The sequence below is a fragment of the Apium graveolens genome, chromosome 3, assembly GCF_009905375.1.
Source record: "Apium graveolens cultivar Ventura chromosome 3, ASM990537v1, whole genome shotgun sequence".
In the NCBI taxonomy this organism is placed as follows: Eukaryota; Viridiplantae; Streptophyta; class Magnoliopsida; order Apiales; family Apiaceae; genus Apium; species Apium graveolens.
In genome coordinates this window covers 209583273-209604907 of record NC_133649.1, presented here as the reverse complement: position 1 = coordinate 209604907, position 21635 = coordinate 209583273, and the positions used below count along the sequence as shown (strand labels likewise).

At 38.0% G+C, this 21635-nt stretch overlaps 1 protein-coding gene across 6 annotated transcripts; it reads left to right on the top strand.

Annotated features, from left to right (window-relative positions):
- Positions 1 to 1424: 1424 nt before the first annotated feature.
- On the top strand, positions 1425 to 8593 carry LOC141713061 (serine/arginine-rich splicing factor SR34A-like). 6 transcript variants are annotated; one of them, XM_074516283.1, is made up of 13 exons: positions 1425 to 1540; positions 1666 to 1707; positions 2174 to 2726; positions 4039 to 4104; positions 4465 to 4539; positions 4623 to 4746; positions 4859 to 4905; positions 4989 to 5046; positions 5972 to 6021; positions 6101 to 6157; positions 6638 to 6756; positions 6829 to 6900; positions 7012 to 8593. In XM_074516283.1, exons 3-13 carry the CDS (start codon positions 2640 to 2642, stop codon positions 7109 to 7111), a joined length of 855 nt encoding a protein of 284 aa, XP_074372384.1. In that variant the 5' UTR covers positions 1425 to 1540; positions 1666 to 1707; positions 2174 to 2639; the 3' UTR covers positions 7112 to 8593. The 6 variants fall into 6 exon arrangements, with proteins under 6 accessions (XP_074372384.1, XP_074372386.1, XP_074372387.1 ...); XM_074516285.1 differs by having other exon boundaries at positions 1435 to 1540; positions 2608 to 2726; XM_074516286.1 differs by having other exon boundaries at positions 1468 to 1707; positions 2608 to 2726.
- The last annotated feature ends 13042 nt before the right edge of the window (positions 8594 to 21635 follow it).

The following is a 21635-nucleotide window of genomic DNA, read 5'->3' as shown; positions in this document are numbered from 1 at the left end:
AGAATTGAATAATAGCCATATCATTGTTGTATAAGTGCATAAATCACAAAGTTAATCTAAGCCTGTCCTTGTGCGAACGAACTAGAAATAATTCTATATTATTTGCGAGCGCGTATACTTGCGTGAATTTTAGTGCGTGTTTAGCGACTAACATGCAATAAATTAACGGTTTTAATCTATTATTTATTTAAATATAATAAGATTATGGCGTATCTTATCCAAATTTTTCGTTTTCATGGCTCATGACGATCAATGTAATAAAAATCGTTCGATCTAGAAAAAATAGATGATACAAAAGACATAATTCATAGCTGCATTTTTTCTTCATATTCTGGATTAAACATTATTAAAGGTCACAGCCGAAATAAAATCAAATGAACATGTTAAACTATTTTTGTATTTTTTGTTATAACCTAAGTTAATTCTTTTTTCTAATACCATTTCAAATTAATAAATATTTTTTAAAAAATGCATTTGCAAATTACGAATTTTTATTTTAATTCAAAATTGGGGGCACAAATTGCACCATTTCGACTTTTCGGGTACACATATTGTATTTTAAAAAAACTTTCCGCAGACAATTTTACGAATTGTTGATGGTTGTCCATAAAATCCACGATTTTGATAACTTCACGTATACATTCTGATATTTTCGAATTACATCTATAGAAATTGCACAATTTGCAAATATCATGTACACCTCTTGCATTTTACTTTTTTTTTTTAAAAAATAAAATGTTCCTTTTCTTTAAAAATTAAAATTCCAATTTTTTTTGTTTGAATTTGTTAAAACACAAATTAGTAGGCGTAAATTTTAGGGGGTTTTAAAAAATACAACATTTTTTTAAAAATATTTCGAATATATTGTTATTTTAAAAATTATTTTCAAAAATATAATTTATTTAATTTCATTTTCAAAAATACGGTTTGCAACTTCTTTAACATGTTATGCAACTTTTTTTCAAAGTTGATTTTAAAATTAATTCGGTTGCAAACTTGAAACGCAACTAACGCAATCATAAAATATAAAATTAACGTTTTTAAAATTTGAAATTAAGTTATAAACAGGTTTGTAGAGATCGCAAAGGGTGATGATTAAAAATACCGACTTTTCGAAAAGATTGTAGGAAAATAACAAATTCTGAATGACAGGGTTATAAATACCAGATGAAAGACGTATTTATTATTGGGGTAAAATTTACCATCTTATTTGATAATGATATTTTGGTTAATAATGACTTAAAATTATGTATATTTAACATTCTTTGATTGAAAACCGTATTTTGAAAATTGTATTTTTGAAATTGATACTTAAAAAATTATATATTTAAAATAATTTTGAAAATAATAGTATTTTTAAAATAAATTTAAAAATATAGGTATTTTAAGTAATTTTTTAAAAAAAGAGAGGTGACTTTCCTAAATTTTAATTGGGAATATATATATAGAGAGATCTCCGCCAAGCCCCAACTTGGTCGAAGGCATTCAACCTCGGAGCTTCACCGCTGCTGTAGAATCGCCGCACTGTTTCAATTTTAGGGTAACATCTTTTGCGTCAATGTTCTCTCTCTATTTATATTTTTTAAAACGCAATTGTAATTGTGATTTGATCTTAGTTTCATAAACAAATTTTATTCTCAAATTTCACGGTGTTATTATATTCAGGGAGGACGCACGAATTGATAAGAAAAACTAACTCGAGCTTCGGTATGTCTATTGTCGCTGTTTTTGTCGTGTTTGATTCTATAATTATATACTCATCTTATAGTTGTGGTTTTTCAATTCAATTTTTTACTCATTATTGAGTGAATTGTAGTGAATATGCTGAGATTGTAGACTAATAGTCAGACTTGTTGGTTTTCTTTCCGATTTGGCTGCAATATAGTTTATTGCTTGCCGAACATTTAGGCAGAGAAAAAGCATAGTATTTTTTTAATGCCTAACGTAGTCGTAGATGCCAAGTATTTTCTAATGCCCAATGTAGTCGTAGACACTGATGATTAAAAACGGAGCAAGGAAATCTCTCTGCTGTCCCCTTGGCTCAGTAAGACCAATATGTAAATAGATTCGGTGTATATTAAAGAAAAAGGGACACTCTGGGGATGTCTTAATTAGTTTCCAAGGTAATTTTTTCAGTAAATATGCGGCATTCTCACCTAATCTCATGACGCAGATTCCTTGTTAATGATACATACAAGCGCTTGGAGAATATGAGCTTTGGAATCTTACGTAGGGATGTAATTGGGAATTAGGAGAAATCAGGGTGAAGTTGTGGGTTTATATATTTAATTGGATGTTCTTGCTCTATGTCAGAAGATTTATTCATCTGGAATAGAAATTAGTGAGGATGAGCAGAAGAATTTTTATTTCAAATTAGTTATAGCTGTGGAGCAGCTTTGGAGCATATGAGCAATGGATCTTGTGGAGCACAGCTCATCTCGAGGATTGCTCTATTGGTTTGCTTCATAGTTTTTGTTTAATATTTTGTTCTTGTTGAGAGTAAATGAAGATGATAAAGTATATCAGACTATACTGAGGTGCCTTTATATTTCTGATATTGATGTATTTAGATTAAATTATAATTTTTTTTAATATTTTTGGCTGCAGTTTGAGTAATCAGATTTTACCAGGTATTGAGAATGAGTGCACGCTTTTCTCGTACAATTTATGTCGGGAACCTTCCCCTGGACATCAAAGAACGTGAAGTTGAGGATCTATTTTACAAGGTTTGATTTCTTTAATGAATCTCAGAAGAAATATATACACATACATATATTTATGTTGCTTAATCTTACCTTGAGTCACAGATGTTTAACATTTTATATAACCATGTAAATTCTGATAATCTGATCTAATATTTTTGTTTAGTTTAGAACAAAAGAATCACTGTAGTTACGGATTCACTTTATGGATCACGTTTTATATATCCATAAAATTTATCTGCTTAACAACTGTTGAATGTTCATCTTTGAACTTGTGCATTATTCAGTTTCTTTCCTACTGTAAAGAAGTGCGCGATATCATTAAGTTTGGTTATAGATACAAGAATATTTATGTTACAAAAATTAAACAGAAGCGAAGAGTCAGTCAATGGCTAGTCCAAGAAGATATGCTCGACTTCTATGTGGGGTCAATGATCCATTTTTTAGCATTTATGATATAACCATGTAAATTTTGAGAATCTGACCTAGTGCTATGTTTAATTTAGATCAAAAGAATTACTTCAGTTCCCGATTCACCTTATGCATTACGTATCTATATATTCATATCCTTTTATCTGTGTAACAACTGTTGAATGTTTGTTTTTGAACTTTTTCTTTATTCAACTATTTTCAAATCTAGATGATTGCCACCTATCTATAAAGTTAGTAACAGGTACTAGCAATTTCTTTTGAAAAATATAAGTAAACAGATGGCAACGTATCTATCAGCTTATAAGTTATATATAGATACAAGAAATTTTCTGTTCAGTCAACCAATGGGCCAATGGCTAGTCTAAAAACTTACTGGACTTCTATTTGGTAAGTTTTGCAACTTATCCATAGCTAAAAGAAGAATGCTAGAGAAAATTTCTTGAAAGATATCAGAATCTCCTGCACAAATTTTCAGAATAGCTCTTTTTGGTTGCTGATGGACAGTTGTGTTTGTAATATTGTTTCATGTGTCTGTTCTACCAGATAAATGTATGTACATGTTACTCCATATTATATATCGGATTTGAAAGTCAATTTGTTGCGAAAAATTTGTAGTTTTACCGAGCTAACTTTTTATTAATATTGTTCTGTTATTATTATGCGACCAATGTGTACTAAAACAGTGGTTGTTCTACTGGTTAAATATCTATCTTTTACTCCAATTATAAATGGGTAGTAAAGTGGATGTATCTCTAAATGTATAGTGTTCGCAATACAATCTCATCCGATCACTCTTTTTATCTTTGATTGCTTCTGTCATATAAGGACCTTTAATGTATATATATGTTATTTTTTAATCTTTTTAACTTCAATATAAATTATGATTAAATGTCCCATTGTGCAGTATGGACGTATAGTCGATATTGAATTGAAGGTACCACCACGCCCTCCTTGTTACTGTTTCGTGGAGGTAAGATTTTTCTTTGTCATCTAATCTTGTTTTGTTGAAAATCTGGCTGTTTTGGTGCTGGTGGAAGCTTCATAGTTTGAAATTACGGGACAGAATTGCATTATGTTAAACTTTGGAAAAAAAATAGAAATAACCAAAAAAAAAGAACTTGGGATAAGCAAAAAAGATTTATAGATCCTCTTTTTTTGCATGTGCCAAGATTCGAACTTGTGGAATATTTACCAAAACAAGCAACTGGCACAGCTTCTAAAGATGATGTTAAATCTCTGTAAATATATAATATGAGAATCCAGGGGGGGGAGGAGGTATTCTCTGTGTTCCATGCGGCTCCGCCTGATCCTTCTTGGTTATCATGTGTAGTTTGAGAGCTCTCGTGATGCAGACGATGCAATCAGGGGTAGAGATGGATATAACTTCGATGGTTGTAGATTGAGGGTGAGAAACTACTGAGCTCCGTTTTCACACACCCATTTTTTTTGCTTTTCTTTAAATAATTATTACCTTTTTTCTTATTGAAGGTTGAGCTTGCACATGGTGGCAGAGGGCAATCTTCTTCAAGTGATCGCCGTGGTGGATATGGTGGTAAAAGTGCTAGGGGTGGCGGTAGTCATTTTGGCATTTCACGCCACTCTGACTTTCGAGGTGAGCTTGATTTACCATGTCCTAGTAGGCTCTGTCAGCCTCTTTTTTATGTTTAGAAGTAGATTAATGGTCATGGGAGTTCTTAAAGGCTTACTTTATATATGTATTGCAGTCATTGTTCGTGGTCTGCCATCTTCTGCTTCATGGCAGGATTTGAAGGTAAGGATAGTGTTGTGCCACTGCATATTAATGTTCTATTGCATTTGAAACATGACTAATTTTCTATGACAAAATTCATCTAGGATCACATGCGAAAAGCTGGGGATGTATGCTTTGCTGAAGTTTCCACTGACAGTAAGGGTATGGAATTTTACTGAATATTATGCATATTAATTGTAGATATTTATATACTTACTGTTTTGTCCAGAGATGCATTAATATTGTAAGATCTAGGCCCAAGGGTATGTTTTTTAGAATTGTTTTACGCATATCTAGATGAACCAAATCTGTAGATTACCTTGTTTCCTAAAGTTTGCTTCTTCCTCTTGAAGTTGTGTCCAGATAATAACTGCAGTGACAAATACTAAATTAATTATTTAAGGTTTCTTTAAACTATACTGCGGTGTTCATTTATTGGATTGTGAAAATTGGAATTTTAATATGGAGTTTATTTAAACAGATATTTGCTTTGTTTTGTTCAGTCACTTCACGAAAATGAACCAAACCAAGCTTGTGCAGTATTTACCACTTGGAAGTAGCGTTCACAGAGGTTGTGTAGGGTGAGATTTATGCAGACCTTACCTTGCTCTTAGGAATAAAGAACCTCTACAATATTGAGATTATCGAAACATCATTGGTTGATTTTGTTCATGCATTAGTCACATAATTCCGTTCAAAAATTTGAGTGAATGGTTGTAACTCTTTGCAAGTTGTAATTTGTAGGCAACATTCTTTATTTTATCATATACTAATATCAGTTACCTTTGTTGATTCACTTGGTTTTTTTTATACTAGTATGTTTAGCACCTGAAAAGCTCAATTCAACCCAACAATGTTTTTTTAATGACAGCAAGTTACGCCCCTTTGGTGCTACAGGGGTCCTTTATGTATAATATTATTCACATTGAGATTTAATCAGACATGCACCTCTTGGTCGTGACGAGAACTGCCAGATTTTCCCTGCATTTGTCGCTTGTGTATATTCAGAAGTGTGATTGGTCTAACTTATAGATAGAACTTATAGCTTGCAGGGTTTTGCTTTGTTGACATGTCTTTATCTATTCAGGAACTTTTGGTCTGGTTGACTATACCAATTATGATGACATGAAATATGCTGTAAGTTACTCCCTTGATTGTGTCTTAATATGTTATTGTTATATGTAACTTCTTAGTCGATTTAATAATGTTGTACCAGATTCGGAAACTTGATGATACCGAGTTCAAAAATCCTTGGACAAGAACTTATATTCGGGTAAGCTTAATTTTTGCTAAATTTCAACGATGTTTATGCCTCGGAGGATTTCTGTTTTTTCAAAGATTACATGCTTTTATGTTATTGGTCGTGTCAGCTGTTTTTTCTTCTAGCTCTTGCATCTATGATTGTTCTTTGGCTTGTGAATGAGTAGCTGTTTCTGTTTCTCGTTTATTGGTTTTAAATACTTATATTACATTTTTTACTTGATAAAACTTGGTGGAGATGAGCTCATAAATGACTAAATAGAGAAATTGTAAATTAATTGCATTTGTCCATCTCTGTATTAGTTATTGTCACTCACATAGTGATAGTTTTAGTTTCTGCTGAATATTCTAATTAATGAATATAACAAGTTGTCATAAATCAATTATAACATACTAGGCTTAAAATATATCAACACGTTGATTTTACATCGACAACACGAAATCAACCCAAAAGTTGACAAGCTTGTACTGTTTAATTCTTTGTGGGCTCTAGGTTGATAAATTTGAGCGCACTCCACATAGGAGCCGCAGTTGCAGCCGAAGTTGGAGTTGCAGTCCAGATCGGAGTCGTAATTGCAGCCGAAGTCGAAGCAAAAGTTTAAGGGATAGAAGGTATGGTACCTACTCGTTTTAATCCATATTGTAATAATTTGAAAACTTAGCTCAAATCATTTACTTTTGCAGCAAATACTTGGAACGTTCTATGTCGAGGTCAGCTTCCAGTTCTAGATCTGTATCTCCTGTCAAAGTATCTAGGTAAAACACACTGACCATGTTTTCACTGAAGGAACCAAAGAAAATGTCTTATTTCTTTTTCCTTGGTGCAAATTCTTACTGGGAATACTTGCTGTATTTATCCATTTGCAGGTCTAGATCGAGATCATTTTCTGGGTCCCCGTGTCAGGTGAGACCTATACGAGTGATCTCAAATTATACCGTGTTTTCTGTGCCACTGACTCATTGTTGACCACAGTGTCACCTAAATTAAACAAGTGGATAAGCAAGGTTCATATAATCAGTTCCACCTCATTAATAAATTGGAGATATGCAGAATTACATATGGTTAAGATCTACAAAATAATAAATTTGGGACACTATTTCATTTATTATCGAGATAATTAATATATCGAGGTTAAAATGCACTGTCTCTATTATGTTGGAACTGATAAATATATTAATTAATCTAATTTATTAATGCTCTACTGTAGTAAATATGCTTAACGCTGCAATTTTAAATTTGAAATGCTTTATCTTCTTGCCTGCAGTTTATTAGTGTCAGGAACTAGATTACTAGTGTTTACATGTTAGCATTTGATTAACGCGTAGATAAGAGCTCATATCAATTGAAGTTGAGATTTTGCAAATAGAATTCAAAAGCCAGACTTTACCTTGAAACTGAGGCAGCATACCTCCAATGGTTACTTATATAGGGTGCTTAGCTAAAATTTAAGAAAATTTGTTAAAAATAGTGCTCCAACAGTTTGCTAGTTAGAATAACTTTTCATTCCTTATTTTTAAGGAATACAACCAAGCCTTATCTAAATTTCATTTTCCTCCCTTTTCACATTTATTTTCCCTCTTTTTTTTCTCCCTCCTTTATTTATTATATAGGGTTTGTTGTTGGGAGTTGTTATACAATAGAATGTGTTGAATTGTTGGGACTCTTTTTTATAATATTATTTTTAAGGAACTCACTAGGATGGTATTGTTCTTTAGGTCCCTGATTTTGTGTACTCTGCTAACTTTCTTAAGAGCAAGTCCAACGGGTGTCTTAAATCATGTCATAAATCAAAATTTAGGGCAATTGATAAAAATAACAGTTCCAACAATGTACTAGATATGCCTTAAAATGCTGCTAGGACATCTATCAAATGCCTTATCTTTGGGGAACTACACATGTCAAGTTTCATTTCTATCAATAAAAAATTTATTCCCTTCTTTTTTAAACCTCTCTTTCATCTCATCTTTTCTTTTCCCTCCAAGTTTAATTCAAATATATTATTATTTTAATAATAACGCACATTTATAAGGTAAATTGTTGGAATTGATATACCAAAATAATGTCCTAAATCACTAGGACACCATTATTTATTATATAAGGTATAGGACATTGTTGGATTTGCTCTAAGGTCATTATTTTCTAGAATATATGGTATGTTTTTCCTTGCCATATTTTTTTTCTATTCACCAGGGGAGACCAGGAAGTGCTTAAAACTTCACAAAGCCTGCTTGGATTGAAGAATATGGTATATGATCTAATTCGTGGAACATGGTACTGAGACCTGGGTTACTGGAATTTGTATTTTGCTAAACCTTAAGCATTTGAAGTTGAGCGAACGAATTTAATTTTGATATGTTAATTTAAAAATAGCTCAGTAATAGATTAAATTGCCCGTGTAACATCTGAGATTTTTAACTTCATAAAGATTTTACCATATTTTTTGGACAATTTGTTTAGGGACTATAGATTGTTTATGTATGATTAAAATAGGCTGGGATTTCCAACAAAAAAACAAATTAGGCTGGGATTAAATGGTCTCCTCGAAAGTGAAGTTGAAGCCCATTGCTACCAATTTGAGAATATTTTCAGCTAGTTATCTTTGAAAAAAATTAAATTCAAAAATATATATTTTTTATTTTTTATTTTTTTTACAGAAGTATGCTACAAGACACTGATTTAAAACTATTAACAAATCAAATGACAGAGAATTTTACTTTTTCATTTTTGTTTAGAGTAAAGTGCATTTCGTGTACTTGCACTATTAGATCACTTAATATATTAATATTCAAAAACTATCACTTGCTATATTCGATATTCAAAATACTTGTAAAGCACTGTACTCGATATTCAAAATACTTGTAAGTGCATGTTTCCGTTAAATCCATTTGACTCTGTTAGCTTGGAGGAGGGTATTTCAGTTTTTTTGTTGTATAGGCATTAATATGTGATTACTTTTTCTCTGAATTCATTTGACTGGTAATCAATTGTAAACCCTCGGTTATAACCTTGGCTGATAAACCCAAATCAAGATATGCTCATCTATACACACAACTCATCACTACTTGATAGTGCATATTAGTTTAGGCCCAGGAGAGGCTGAACAAAATGAGCCCAGAGCCCAAATGACAAGTAGAGGAAGGACCCTCGGACACATGACAACATCCCCACCATCTAGGTGATCCCGGATCTGGAACCTTTCAACGCTCCGGATCCGGAGACATATTGACCCATCACAGATGTCCATGCGTTCCCCAACCCAGAACACGTCAACGGTCCAGATTCAAGGTACAAACCCCCAAAACCTAATGAGAAGCCTAAAAAAGATGACCAAAAGGAGTTTTGGGGGTTACTGAAATTCTATTCACCTACACCCCTGTACACACACCATTCCCATATCTGTATAATTCATATTCTACCCTTCTTCCCCAAAGCCCTATTTTATTCTCACACCGGAGGTGCCGCCGGAACGCCACCCCTCCGGTTTTATTTTGCAGGTACCCAACCCACAGCTAAACCTCAAAAACCATCATTTCTGCATAAATGGAGGTGTAGTCCGGATAGAGAAGGAGAGCTCCCCAGTAAGAATTGGAGTTATCATTGACGGTAGAGGGAGGGGATGAACCTCCACTCAGTGGTGTCATTGTTTTCAGTCTCTCTGCCCCGCCTAGGAGACCAGGATATTTCGTCCTTGTAAGATTACTGTTGTTTTTTTTTCAGGTCTATATTGTTCGATGTTTACATTTTTAAAGTGTCATTAGTAGATCTTGTTTGGTCATAATTTTCGTAGTACGTAAGCAAATATTTGATTATAGTTGTGACCACTACATACTTAACATCTAGATTTACGTATTGTTGTACGAGCACACATTGTGTTTAATTATGATTTTTACTTATTGTTGAGAATTATGACTACGAGGAAGAGCAAGGCTGCCGTTTCCGGACCGGTTCCGCCTCCAGCCGCCCCTCCCACGGATGGTGACATAGAGGACATTGAGGAAGGGCTCCCCATAACCCGTACCTCATCACAACCTCTCCAACCACGAGATCAGAGAATGACTATTGAAAAGGCAACTCATAAGTATGCGGAAACTTCGGCAAATCCTTGGGGGAACATGTCCCCGGAACAAATCTAGGCATCAATGAACCTGTGGAAAGAAAAGAATCATATAAAGCCCGAAACCCGTCCCAGGGACCAGGAGGAAGAACACTCTGGGGAGACCCGTGGTTCTATCTTGGACCAAATCGCCAAGAATATGAAAAGGACGATAGATGACGCCCGAGATAAAATTAGAAGGGCCTCCTTTTGGGAGCGAATCCGGAAGGAGGAAGAGGCTAAATCCAGTCAACCATTGAAAAGAGAATTCAGGAGGAAAAAAGCAAAGTTGAAGAAAAAAGCCAACATAATTCATGTCTCTTCAGATTCTGAGCCCGAGAGGGAATCGAAACAAGAACAGATGGTCCGGGCCCTCCGTGATCTTAAAAGAAAAGTTGAAGGTGACATGGAAATAGGTGCAGCTGCCACCCCCTCACTAGAAAGATAGAGTCCACTCCTCGGGAATCTGGGATCAAACACTTTAACTTTGATTCTTTCGACGGGTTGGACGATCCCGAGGAGCATCTTAACTACTTCGAGCAAATTTCGAACATCTACAATTAGAGCGACCTCACAAGGTGTAGCTTCTTTGCATCGACGTTGAAGGGAGGAGCTCAGAAGTAGTTCAGTTGAATCCCATCCCAGAGTGTAGATTCATGGAAAGACTTCTGAAAGATATCCATGAAAATATTCCTGGCCAACCGTATAAAAGAACTACAAATGTTCTATTTGGAAACAATTCAGCAGAGGAGCAAAGAGTCCCTCCTCGAATTCATCAAAAGATTCCAGGAAGCAGTTAATCAACATCTTAACTTAGAAAAAAAAGAGGTTGTGAACATTTTTCAGGAATCTGCACCTGGTGTCTTGTGAAGGATATGTCAAAGACTTGATCCATAGAGAGCCCCAGAGCCTCGCATCTGCCTACGCCTTGGCCTCCAAATTCGTAAAAGAAAATGACTTCCTTAAATCAAGAAAAAGATGAATATAAGAATTCATGATGATGATGATCCCTGAAGCGGCACTTATCATACAAAAAAGATAAAAGATTCAAGGTTGACAGACAGTCTAACTACATCCAGCAGTCTCATGGAACCCCACCCCGGGATAGCTACTCAGGACCCTAGAGGAATGATCGGAAGTCGAGGGCTAAAAGAGAGCCAAAACCAGAGCCCGAATGGACACCCCTCAACAAGCCCCGGGCCCACATCTTAAGGGAAGTAAAATGAAAACTCTTTTATTATCCTCCAAAGCCCCTCATAGCTCCTCCGGAAAATAGGGCAAGGGACAAACACTGCGCATACTATGAGGATCACGGTCATACGACTGAAAATTGCTTCTTCTTCAAAATGTTCATCAAAGATCAGATCAAGAAAGGAAACATGAACCAGCACGTGCGAAGAAAGTTAAATGACAAGGACAAGGCCTCAAGAAATGGTAAACATGTGGTAAATGTAGACTTTGGTGACACAACCTCACCTCCCCGGAGCCTAGACATGGACAATGATGTCATGATGATCCAGCCATTCGAAGATGAGCCGATTTCATTCTTCTATTCGGATTACGAAGGACTGGATCTGGACCACAACCAAGCGCTAGTGGTCACTTTCGATGTTGTAGATAATGAGATAAAAAAAATCTTGGTTGATAATGGTTCTTCTACAAACATAATTTTCGAACACTCACTCAACAGAATGAAGCCCGATCATCTACGCATGGACCCCTTCCTTGAAGACCCTCTTTATGGATTCGTTAATTTAATGATACCTATCCGGGGAGTAATCTACCTACCCGTGACTTTTGGAACTGCACCCCATCAAGTTTCTCATGTCATGAAGTTCTATGTAATAAGCGCAACATCATCTTACAATATGATCCTCGGAAGGCCTACAATCACCAAGCTCCGGGCTATCCCATCAACCATATACCTGAAGCTTAAGTTTTCCACCCCGGGAGGCATTGGAGAGCTCAAAGGTAATAGAGACATGGCAGGCAGGTGTTACGGGAAAGCTCTAGTCATGGCCGAAACGGAGCCCGAAAAGAGGAAAAAAGCAATGTCTCTACCCAAGGGACAGAGCCGAAAGAAACACAGAGAGCATCTCAGCAAAAGGCCCAAATTGGATGTGAATGTGATAGAAGATTCGGGATACATCGTAACCAATGCAGATGGCCGGACCCAAAAGTTTGTTGAGATCAAGGAAAAAACCAAGGTCGAGCCAGCTGCACAAACCGTGGAAGTTGAACTTGATCCCAAGAACCCCACCCGGAAAGTAAGAATTAGAAAATGCTTGGAAACAACCTTTCAGAAAGAGCTCGTCGAGTTGCTGAAATAATATGCCGATGTGTTTGCTTAGACACCAGAAGATATGCATGGAATCGATGAATCAGTTGCGATGCATAGCTTGGATGTGGATCCAAAACAAAGGCCAGTCAAGCAGAAACAAAGGAATTTTGCCCTGGAACGACAGCAAGCAATCGATGAAGAAGTGGAAAAATTACTCAAGGCGGACATTATTAGTGAAATTAAGTATCCAGATTGGCTCGCCAATGTCGTGCTAGTCAAAAAATCGAGTGGGAAGTGGAGGATGTGTGTTGATTACACAAGTCTGAATTCGGCATGCCCTAAAGATTCCTACCCCTTCCCAACATCAACCAGCTGATCAACGCGACTTCTGGTCATGTTATACTGAGCTTCATGGATGCCTTTTCTGGAGACAATCAAGTCAAGATGAATCTGAAGGACATCGCAAAAATAGCTTTCATAACCCACCGAGCTGTGTATGCTTTCATCATGATGCCGTTCGGGCTCATCAATGCCGGGGCCACCTATCAAAAAATAATGAACACCACATTTAAGAGCTAACCGGGAAGGAATATGGAGTCATACGTCGATGATATGGTCTCTAAATCAATCATGATCCCATACCACATCAAAGACCTCAAGGAGTGTTTCGACAACTTAAGAAAATATAACATGAAGCACAATCCGGAGAAGTGTGCGTTTGGAGTCCCTTCCGGAAAGTTCCTTGGCTTCCTGGTCAGCGAGAGAGAGATCAAAGAAAATCCGGAAAAGATAAATGCAATAATAGAAATGGAAGTGCCCCGGACCCAGAAAGACATTCAAAAGTTGGCAGGATGCCTAGCAGCACTTTGCAGGTTTATCCCAAAACTTACGGAGAGGTGTCTACCTTTCTTCGAGTTGCTAAAAGGAGTCCGAAATAAGATGTTAATAAAATAGACCCCGGAGTGCAACTCAGCACTTTAGGAAGTTAAGAAATATTTGATGAACCCCCCAGTTCTACCGAAAGCCAAACCCGGAGAACCCATGTCCCTCTACATAGCTCCAGGCCTGAGATCTATCTCGTATGCTCTCATTCGAGAATAAAACGGAGTCCAGAACCATGTCTATTATGCCAGCTAAGTTCTCAAGGACGCTGAAACTCGGTACCCAAACTTGGAAAAATTTGCCTTAGCCCTCGTACACTCAAGTAGGAAACTAAGGCAATACTTACAAGGCCGAGAAATTAAAGTAGTCACTGATCAACCACTCCGTAAAATCATCCACAAACCTGATGCATCTGGTAGGCTGGTCAATTGGGCAATCGAGCTAAGGCATTTTAACATCAAGTTCGTACCCCGGACAACAATGAAGGACCATGTTTTAGCTGATTTTGTCATGGAATGCACCTTTCCCGAAGCCCCGAATATCCCCACAAACCAAGCAAATGTCAAAAATGAAGTTCTTGACAAGAACACATGGACATTATACGTTGACGGATCGGCAACTGAGAGATCCGGGGCGGGCCTTATCCTTACTAGCCCAGAAGGGTTCACCATCGAACATGAAATAACCTTTGCCTTCAAAGCGACAAACAATTAGGCCGAGTATAAAGCGCTACTTTTCGGGCTCACAATAGAGAAATCTATCGGGGTAACAAGCCTGATCATCCACAGTGAGTGCCAGATCGTGGTCAAATAAAAAAATGGGGAATACATCGCCAAAGATCAAATGGCGCAATACCAAGCTATGGTAAGGAATATCCTGCAAACCATCCCGGATACCACAATATTACAGATCAACAGAGAAGAAAACTCTAAAGTAGATGAGCTCTCGAAGCTGGTACAAAATACTTTGGATCTAAGCAGTTCGGTTTATTTCGAAGAACTCCGGGCACCAAGCACAAAACGGGCTGAAATCTATGCATCGGTAGCCCAGAAAATTGAATGTCTCCTTTTATAGCCTACTTAAGAGATGGAACTTTCCATGAAGACAAAAACAAGGCCAGGTACCTGAAACATAAAGTTGCCCGATATTTTTCTTGAAAATAGTCAGCTATACAGACGAACTTTTTTAGCCCCAAATCTAAAGTGTGTAGATCTGGATGAAGCCGAATATTGTCTAGGGGAGGTACATGAAGGCATTTGTGGGGATCATTTAGCAGCAAAAGCTTTAGCCTACAAAATCATCAGACAGGGGTACTATTGGCCAACAATCCACGCAGATGCAGTTGCATATGTCAAGAAATGCACCGAGTGTCAGAAGTTCAACAATGTGCCAAAGCAAAGCCCGAATCTCTCGGCATCAGTACTCTCCCTGGTCCCCTTTTCTGTTTGGGGCATATATATCATAGGCCCTTTTCCCGGGCCAAAGGAGAATTGCGCTACGTCCTGGTAGCAATTGGCTACATGACGATATGGGCAGAAGCTAAGGCTATGCGAACAATTAATCAACAAGATTGCATAAAATTTATGGAATCTATCGTCATGAGGTTCAGGTTCCCTGTGGTTTTGGTCTCGGACAACGGACCCCAATTCGTAGGCTCAGACTTTGAGGCATATCTTAAAGAGTTCGGCATCAAACACAAAAGGTCATATATGGCACATCCACAAGGAAATGGGCAGGTAGAGGTGACCAACCAAACTATACTCTGGGGCCTCGAAAAAAGACTGGAGGAATTCAAAAAGACATGGTCGGATGAACTCTCAAAGGTTTTATGGTCATACAGAACCGCCCCCAGAACAAGAATCGGGAAAATAACTTTCAAGCTCGCATACGGTTCAGAGGCTAGACTTCCGGTGGAAACTGGGTCCCCGTCTCACAGAGTCATTAACTTTGATGAAGTTTCCAACATCGAAGGCCTAAAGAAAAACCTAAAGCTTCTGGATGAAGTAAGAGACTGGGCAGTGCAAAAGATGGAGAAATACAAATAGAAGACAAAAATCTACTTTGGGAAGAAGGCCAAAATAAGGGAGCACGAGGTTAGAGATTTGGTTCTCCTGGATACAGAAGCTTCGGATCCAACAAATCAAGGCAAACAACAGCCTAACTGGGAAGGGCCATATAAAATCAAAGAAGTGTTGCGCGCGGGAACCTACAAGTTGAGCTATCTTAACGACACCGAGGTCCCAAATATTTGGCAAGGAGCCCGACTGAGAAAATTCTAACAATAATGAAAAGGTGCACATTCCGGAGCCAACTCTCTACTAGAACTCTAATATCCTTATTCCCCAAATAAGAGATTTAAATTATGTATCTATCTGACCCGGCTGTAATCATTACTTGTTTCGTGTCAAAATGAAATACTACATTTTTAAAGCATCCTACAGCTTATCTTATTTCTGTGATTAGATTACAACTATTATCTGCACACTCAAATGCATGATCGCTGAGAAATTTTTTCTTAATTTTAAAGTTTACCCATACCCGGGGTCGATTAAGCACAACCCCCGTGCACTTAGAAAAAATTTCTCAATTATAAAGTTTACCTCTACCCGGGGTTCACAACCCATGTGCACTTTATAAAAATTCTCAGTTTTAAAATTTACCCCTACCCGTGGTCGACTAAGCACAACCCATGTGCAATTCGAAATTTTTTCTCAATTTTAAAATTTACCCCTACCCGGGGTCGATTAAGCACAACCCATGTGCACTTAGAAAAATCTTCTCAATATTAAAATTTACCTCTACTGGGGTCAATTAAGCACAATCTATGTGCACTTAATTTTTTTTTTTTCTCAATTTTAAAAATTTGCCCCTATCCGGGTTCCATTAAACACAACCCATGTGTTATACGAATGTGCTAACGTCAAAAGTTTTTCCCAAAAACAAAAAGACAGCAAAGAAGAAACATAGCATAAAGTAAACTAGCCCTAGAGTAAACCAACCCGGGGAAAATCCAAATAAAAACAATTTAAACAAGCCAAAAGGATTAGTTCAAGTGTTACTTAAAGTGCGAAGAAATTAAAATTACAAGCCACAAAGGCCAATTATCTTCACTCTTCGACTTGTGTCTCGGGTGGAGAAGAAGGAGGCTGTTCCTGAGGGAGCGGAGGCTTCTGTGCTAACGGCTGCTCGGGGAGAGGAGGAGCAGAAATGGAAAGACTGATCCCGGTTTCAGCCGCTGATATTGCATTGGCTTCCTCCTCTAGCCTAGTCTCTTCTTCGATGTACCGGTCCAAGAAACCATCGATCTGACCACCAGGCAATTCGAAAAGATACCGAGAGGCAACCCTCCAGTAGATTTGAATCTTTTTCACTGCCTTCTCATTGAGCCCCTCAAAGTATGCAGGGGTTCCCCGAAAGTTGGCCAGAAATTCATCCGGAGCCGGCCTAGCAGCCAGTGTCTCCTTCAGCTTCCGGTTTTCCTCCCGCATCTCCCTTACAACAGCGTCAGCCCGGTCCTGATCATCCAAGATTTTCTTATAAGTTGCATTCTCCTTGACATCGGCATCCTTTAAGGCCTTCAACGTCAGGGCAATTTTCACAAGGCCAGCAACCCGGGGATTATCCTGAAAAGGGGAATACGAGAAAAGAAATTCACAAACAAAAAAGGCAAGTAAAATGAAATTACTTACAGCAGTAACGTCCTCCTACATCCCCACCAGGAAATTCTCAAAGGGCTCCCTCTTGTACTGCCTCCTCCCGGTAGTTGTATCATAGTTCTCAAAGAGCTCCTTCCGACGAGTATCCTGGGTAACACTAGCTAACAACGCCTTGAGTGTTTCTTGTGTATCCGGGGCCAGTTTAGTAGCTGCCTTCTTAGAGACCTAGGTCCCGCAACCCTCGACATCCTCCGCCCATCCTCAGGAACATTTTTCCTCTTCCTCGGGGTCTTTTCCTTCTCTTTTTCTTTCTCATTGGGGGGTTGAACTATGTGAATGTCAGTCCTTCCTGGATTCTCAGCAACAATGTTCCCAGAACCGGAACCCCCAGGTACCAGCGATAGCCTTATCCCCCTTCTTCCCCCTCCCGGCCTCCAAGCTATTCAGGCCTTCGATCCTCTTGCAACGAGCAACCAAAATTTTCAACTGTGCAAACATGTTGTTCGGGTATGGAAGCAGCTCCGGAATACCTGAAATGTAACCGAATTAAACATAAGGTCTGGATAAACACAGTCATCAAACAAAAAATGCAACAAATAGCCAGGATTAGTGATTTACAGTCAGCGGCATGCATCTCAACATTATTGTTAAAGGTATACCGGGTCCACTGTCCTCCGAGTTCCCCATTGAAGGTATATACCATCGTGAGAGCTCCTTGTCCGAGGCTCTAGACCGGATATTTATCTGTTTTTAACTCACGCTTATATAGTGGCATAAACTCCAGAACCCCACCCTGGATAAAAATGAACTCTCGGTGCCAGCCCTTAAGTGAGTTTAACATGCTAACCGGGAGCAACATTTTGTCAGAAGGATATCCACAATCCTTTATCCGGAACAAAAACTCATATAATGACCTACTGGTGAATTTTTTGATCTTGAAGATATGGTGAAAGAGTCTAAAGGTGAGGAGATAGTCTTTGGCCTTGACAACAGGCAAGGTACCAGCTAATCCACTTCACCGAGTTTGGGGCCAACTGAGTGAAGGGAATCCCGTACACATCCTGACATAGGGACTTAGTGAATTGATGTAAACCTAGACGTATACCCTGGAGATGCTCTAATGGAATCCCAACATATCCCCTGGCTAGTCTGTGGTACACCCGCTCATGTGGCTCCGGCCACCTCCATTCATATTCCTCCCCGAGGTTGAACGTGTGCCGTAGTGCACTGTCTACCTCCGCATTTGTATACCTCTCCCTAATATCCTTGTGTGTTGGGCTACACTCATACCTAGTCCCTAGGGCATTAAAAATAGTCTATCTAGAGCAGCCTCATCATATGGCTCCCTGCCTTCCAATCCATCGGGGCCCCCGTATACCGCGGACAAATTACGATAGTAAAAACTCATGGGCTGAGGATGTCTCCTACACTGTACGAATTAATGATCTACGTCCTCCCAGGACCCATCCTCGTTGGCTAAAGTTCCCCCGGGGCCTAAAAGTAAAGCCTCGGCTAACACCTGAACCGGTCTCTCAGCACGGAGAGGCATTTATATGGTTTCACTAGAAGATGAAGAAAAGTTGGGTTCTATTTCACCTATGAATTCGGGTATATTCAGATATGTTTCTTAAGGTTAGAAAATTATTTAAATCGTCTACCTTGCATATACTATATAAATAACTCAGAGTCAATGCCACACCCAAACCCAAAACACAAAAATAAGAAAAACTCAGAAACACTTTATTATGAAAATCAAACATCAAAAATAGATCCACACTATATACATACAAATATAACTAAGAACATAAGCATCAAAGAACACCAAGAACCATCCTCGGGGTCAACCAAGTTTTTCAGATAAGCAAAAATCCAATTTTTGCGTACAAATCAAACTGAGCTAGCCATTTGCTATACACAACAAGCACGAAATCACAATCAAAATGCTATGTAGCCTTACAATCATACAAGTATAGTTTCAAAATCATATGTTTTTAACTAACTCGAAAGAAAACCAAAGAACAGTGATATTATTTCAACAAAATCGGTAGCATGCAAGTACAGAAACAAAGAGAGAACCAAAGCAGAAGTGAAGAACATACAAGTAACAGAGGATGGTGAAGAGACCGCAACGAGAAAGCTTCGAACTCTTGGTAAAAACTTTGAAGACTGAGGAAAGGTATTTTGTTGTGCTCTCGACTGTATGCTAGCGTAAAAGAAAAAAGAGGAAAAAGAGGCAGCTATATATAGAGGAGTTAAAAGGTGAATGGTTTTTTATTAATGGGGACAGACAGCAGGGCCACGTGGCACCACCTCATTCACCTCGAGAATATAACTGCCGCAGCAGTTATTACTCCCCTTAATACTAATAATTACCACACGGTAATCATGGTGAGGCACATCTTTTCAGAAAGAAAAAATGGGGGGGGAGTGGAATAGTTTTACACAAAAATACACATACATATATACATTTGTGAAATCTTTTTGAATCCCAACAGACTTCTAACACCCGGATAATCCGCCAAATTTTTCAAAGTCCAGTCAAATCAAGGACATCTCGTCCTTATCCATCCATCCTTATCCCTAAAACCTTAAACACAAATCAAAGAGATTAACCAAGTTAACCCGACATCTCATATTCATAAGACCCCGGAGTTAGGGGCAACAAATCAAAGAAAAACTACAAAATTTTCTTCTAAGTGGTTCAAGGAACCCCACCTTGAACACAAATCAAAGAGGCTAACCGAGTCAACCCCGACATCTCATCTTCATAAGACCCTGAAGTTAGGGGGAATAAATTAAAGAAAAACCATAATTCTTCTAAGTAATTCAAGGAACCCCACCTTGAACACAAATCAAAGAGATTGACCAAGTCAACCCCAACATCTCATATTCATAATACCCCGGAGTTAGGGGTAACAAATCAAAGAAAAACCATAAAATTTTCTTCTAAGTAGTTCAAGGAACCCTACCCTTGGATACAAGTTAAAAGAGGCTTAACAAGAATAAATAAACTACTCCCCTATCCGGATAACCCGCATAAGGGAGTGGGAGCAAATGATAGTGCATATTAGTTTAGGCCCAGGAGAAGGCCCAACAAAACGAGCCCAGGGCCCAAATGACAAGTAGAGGAAGGACACCGGACACTTGAAAACATCCCCACCGTCCAGGTGGCCAGGATTCGAAACCTACCAACGGTCCAGATTCGGAGACACGTTGACTCATCACAGACGTCCACGTGTTCCCCAACCCAGAATACGTCAACGGTCCAGATTCAAGGTACAAACCCCCAAATGTCTTATGAGAAGCCTATAAAAGGTTGACGAAAAGGAGTTTTAGGGGTTACTGAAATTCTATTCACCTACACCCCTGTACACACACCATTCTCATATCTGCATAATTCCTATTCTACCCTTCTTCTCTAAAACTCTATCTTATTCTCACACTGGAGGTGCCGTGGGGACGCCAACCCCCTCCGGTTCTGTTTTGCAGATACCCAACCCACAGCTAAACCTCAAAAACCATCATTTCTGCATAAATGAAGGTCGAGTCCGGATAGAGAAAGAGAGGATCCGGAGAAGAATTGGAGTTATCACTACTTACAATTTATACACGAATTTAAGGCATTTAAACTCAAGAACGATTGAGTTTTACTCTAACACGGTATCAAAACTCATTTCTCGAAACTTAACAAAACATAAAGATTTAGAGACATTTTAAAATAAACACTATGAGTTTGATTTTGATTTGGCCAGGAATCGATATAAAAGACCACGTATAATTTGAAAGTTTGTATTGTGGTGTAGAGAAAGATAAGCGTGTATGTTTAAGAGGAAAAAGAGAGAGAAAAATTATTCATAATATTATATTTGTTTATGCATTTCCATTTTGGTTTGCTAACCCATTTTGAATTTTAAAACCAAGTTTTTTGAGTTGTAATTCAAGTAGCAAACCGAAAACCCAGTTACACGTTGCCAAACAGTTAGTGGGCATCACAAACTTCGCCGGCACTTGTGAAATTGGCCAGAATATAGGTAAGAAAAGCGATTCCCGATCATCGAAAATGATGTGCCAGCGAGGAGTGATGGGCATAGTGGTGAATTCTGTTAAAGTATGGAGAGAAGATAGAAAAGTAAGATTTTATTATAATACTACTTGTTGTTGATTACAATAGAAGAGGAGCTTATATAGCCAACAACCATATATAATAAGGGAAAATATCCTAACAAGAGAACTATTATAATAATGAAACTATCCAATAATATAATATTATTATATATGTTAACATCCCCCCTCAAACTCACGATGTTGAATCGGGAGTTTGCCAACCAAGAGACGGAGCCACGTAACCAAACAAATCCAAAGCTGCAATCTCAGATTCAAGAGCATCCAAACAAATGCAAAAACAGAGTTACGAATTCAAACAAACCAAAAACTTCCAAACGAATCCAAAGACGCAACAACAAAAAAGAAATCATCCAAAGACGCAGCAACCCAAGAGAAAACAAAGCAATCAAATAACAAAAACAACAAATCTGCAACCAAGCTCCATAATCAACCCAATACAAACTCCAAATAACT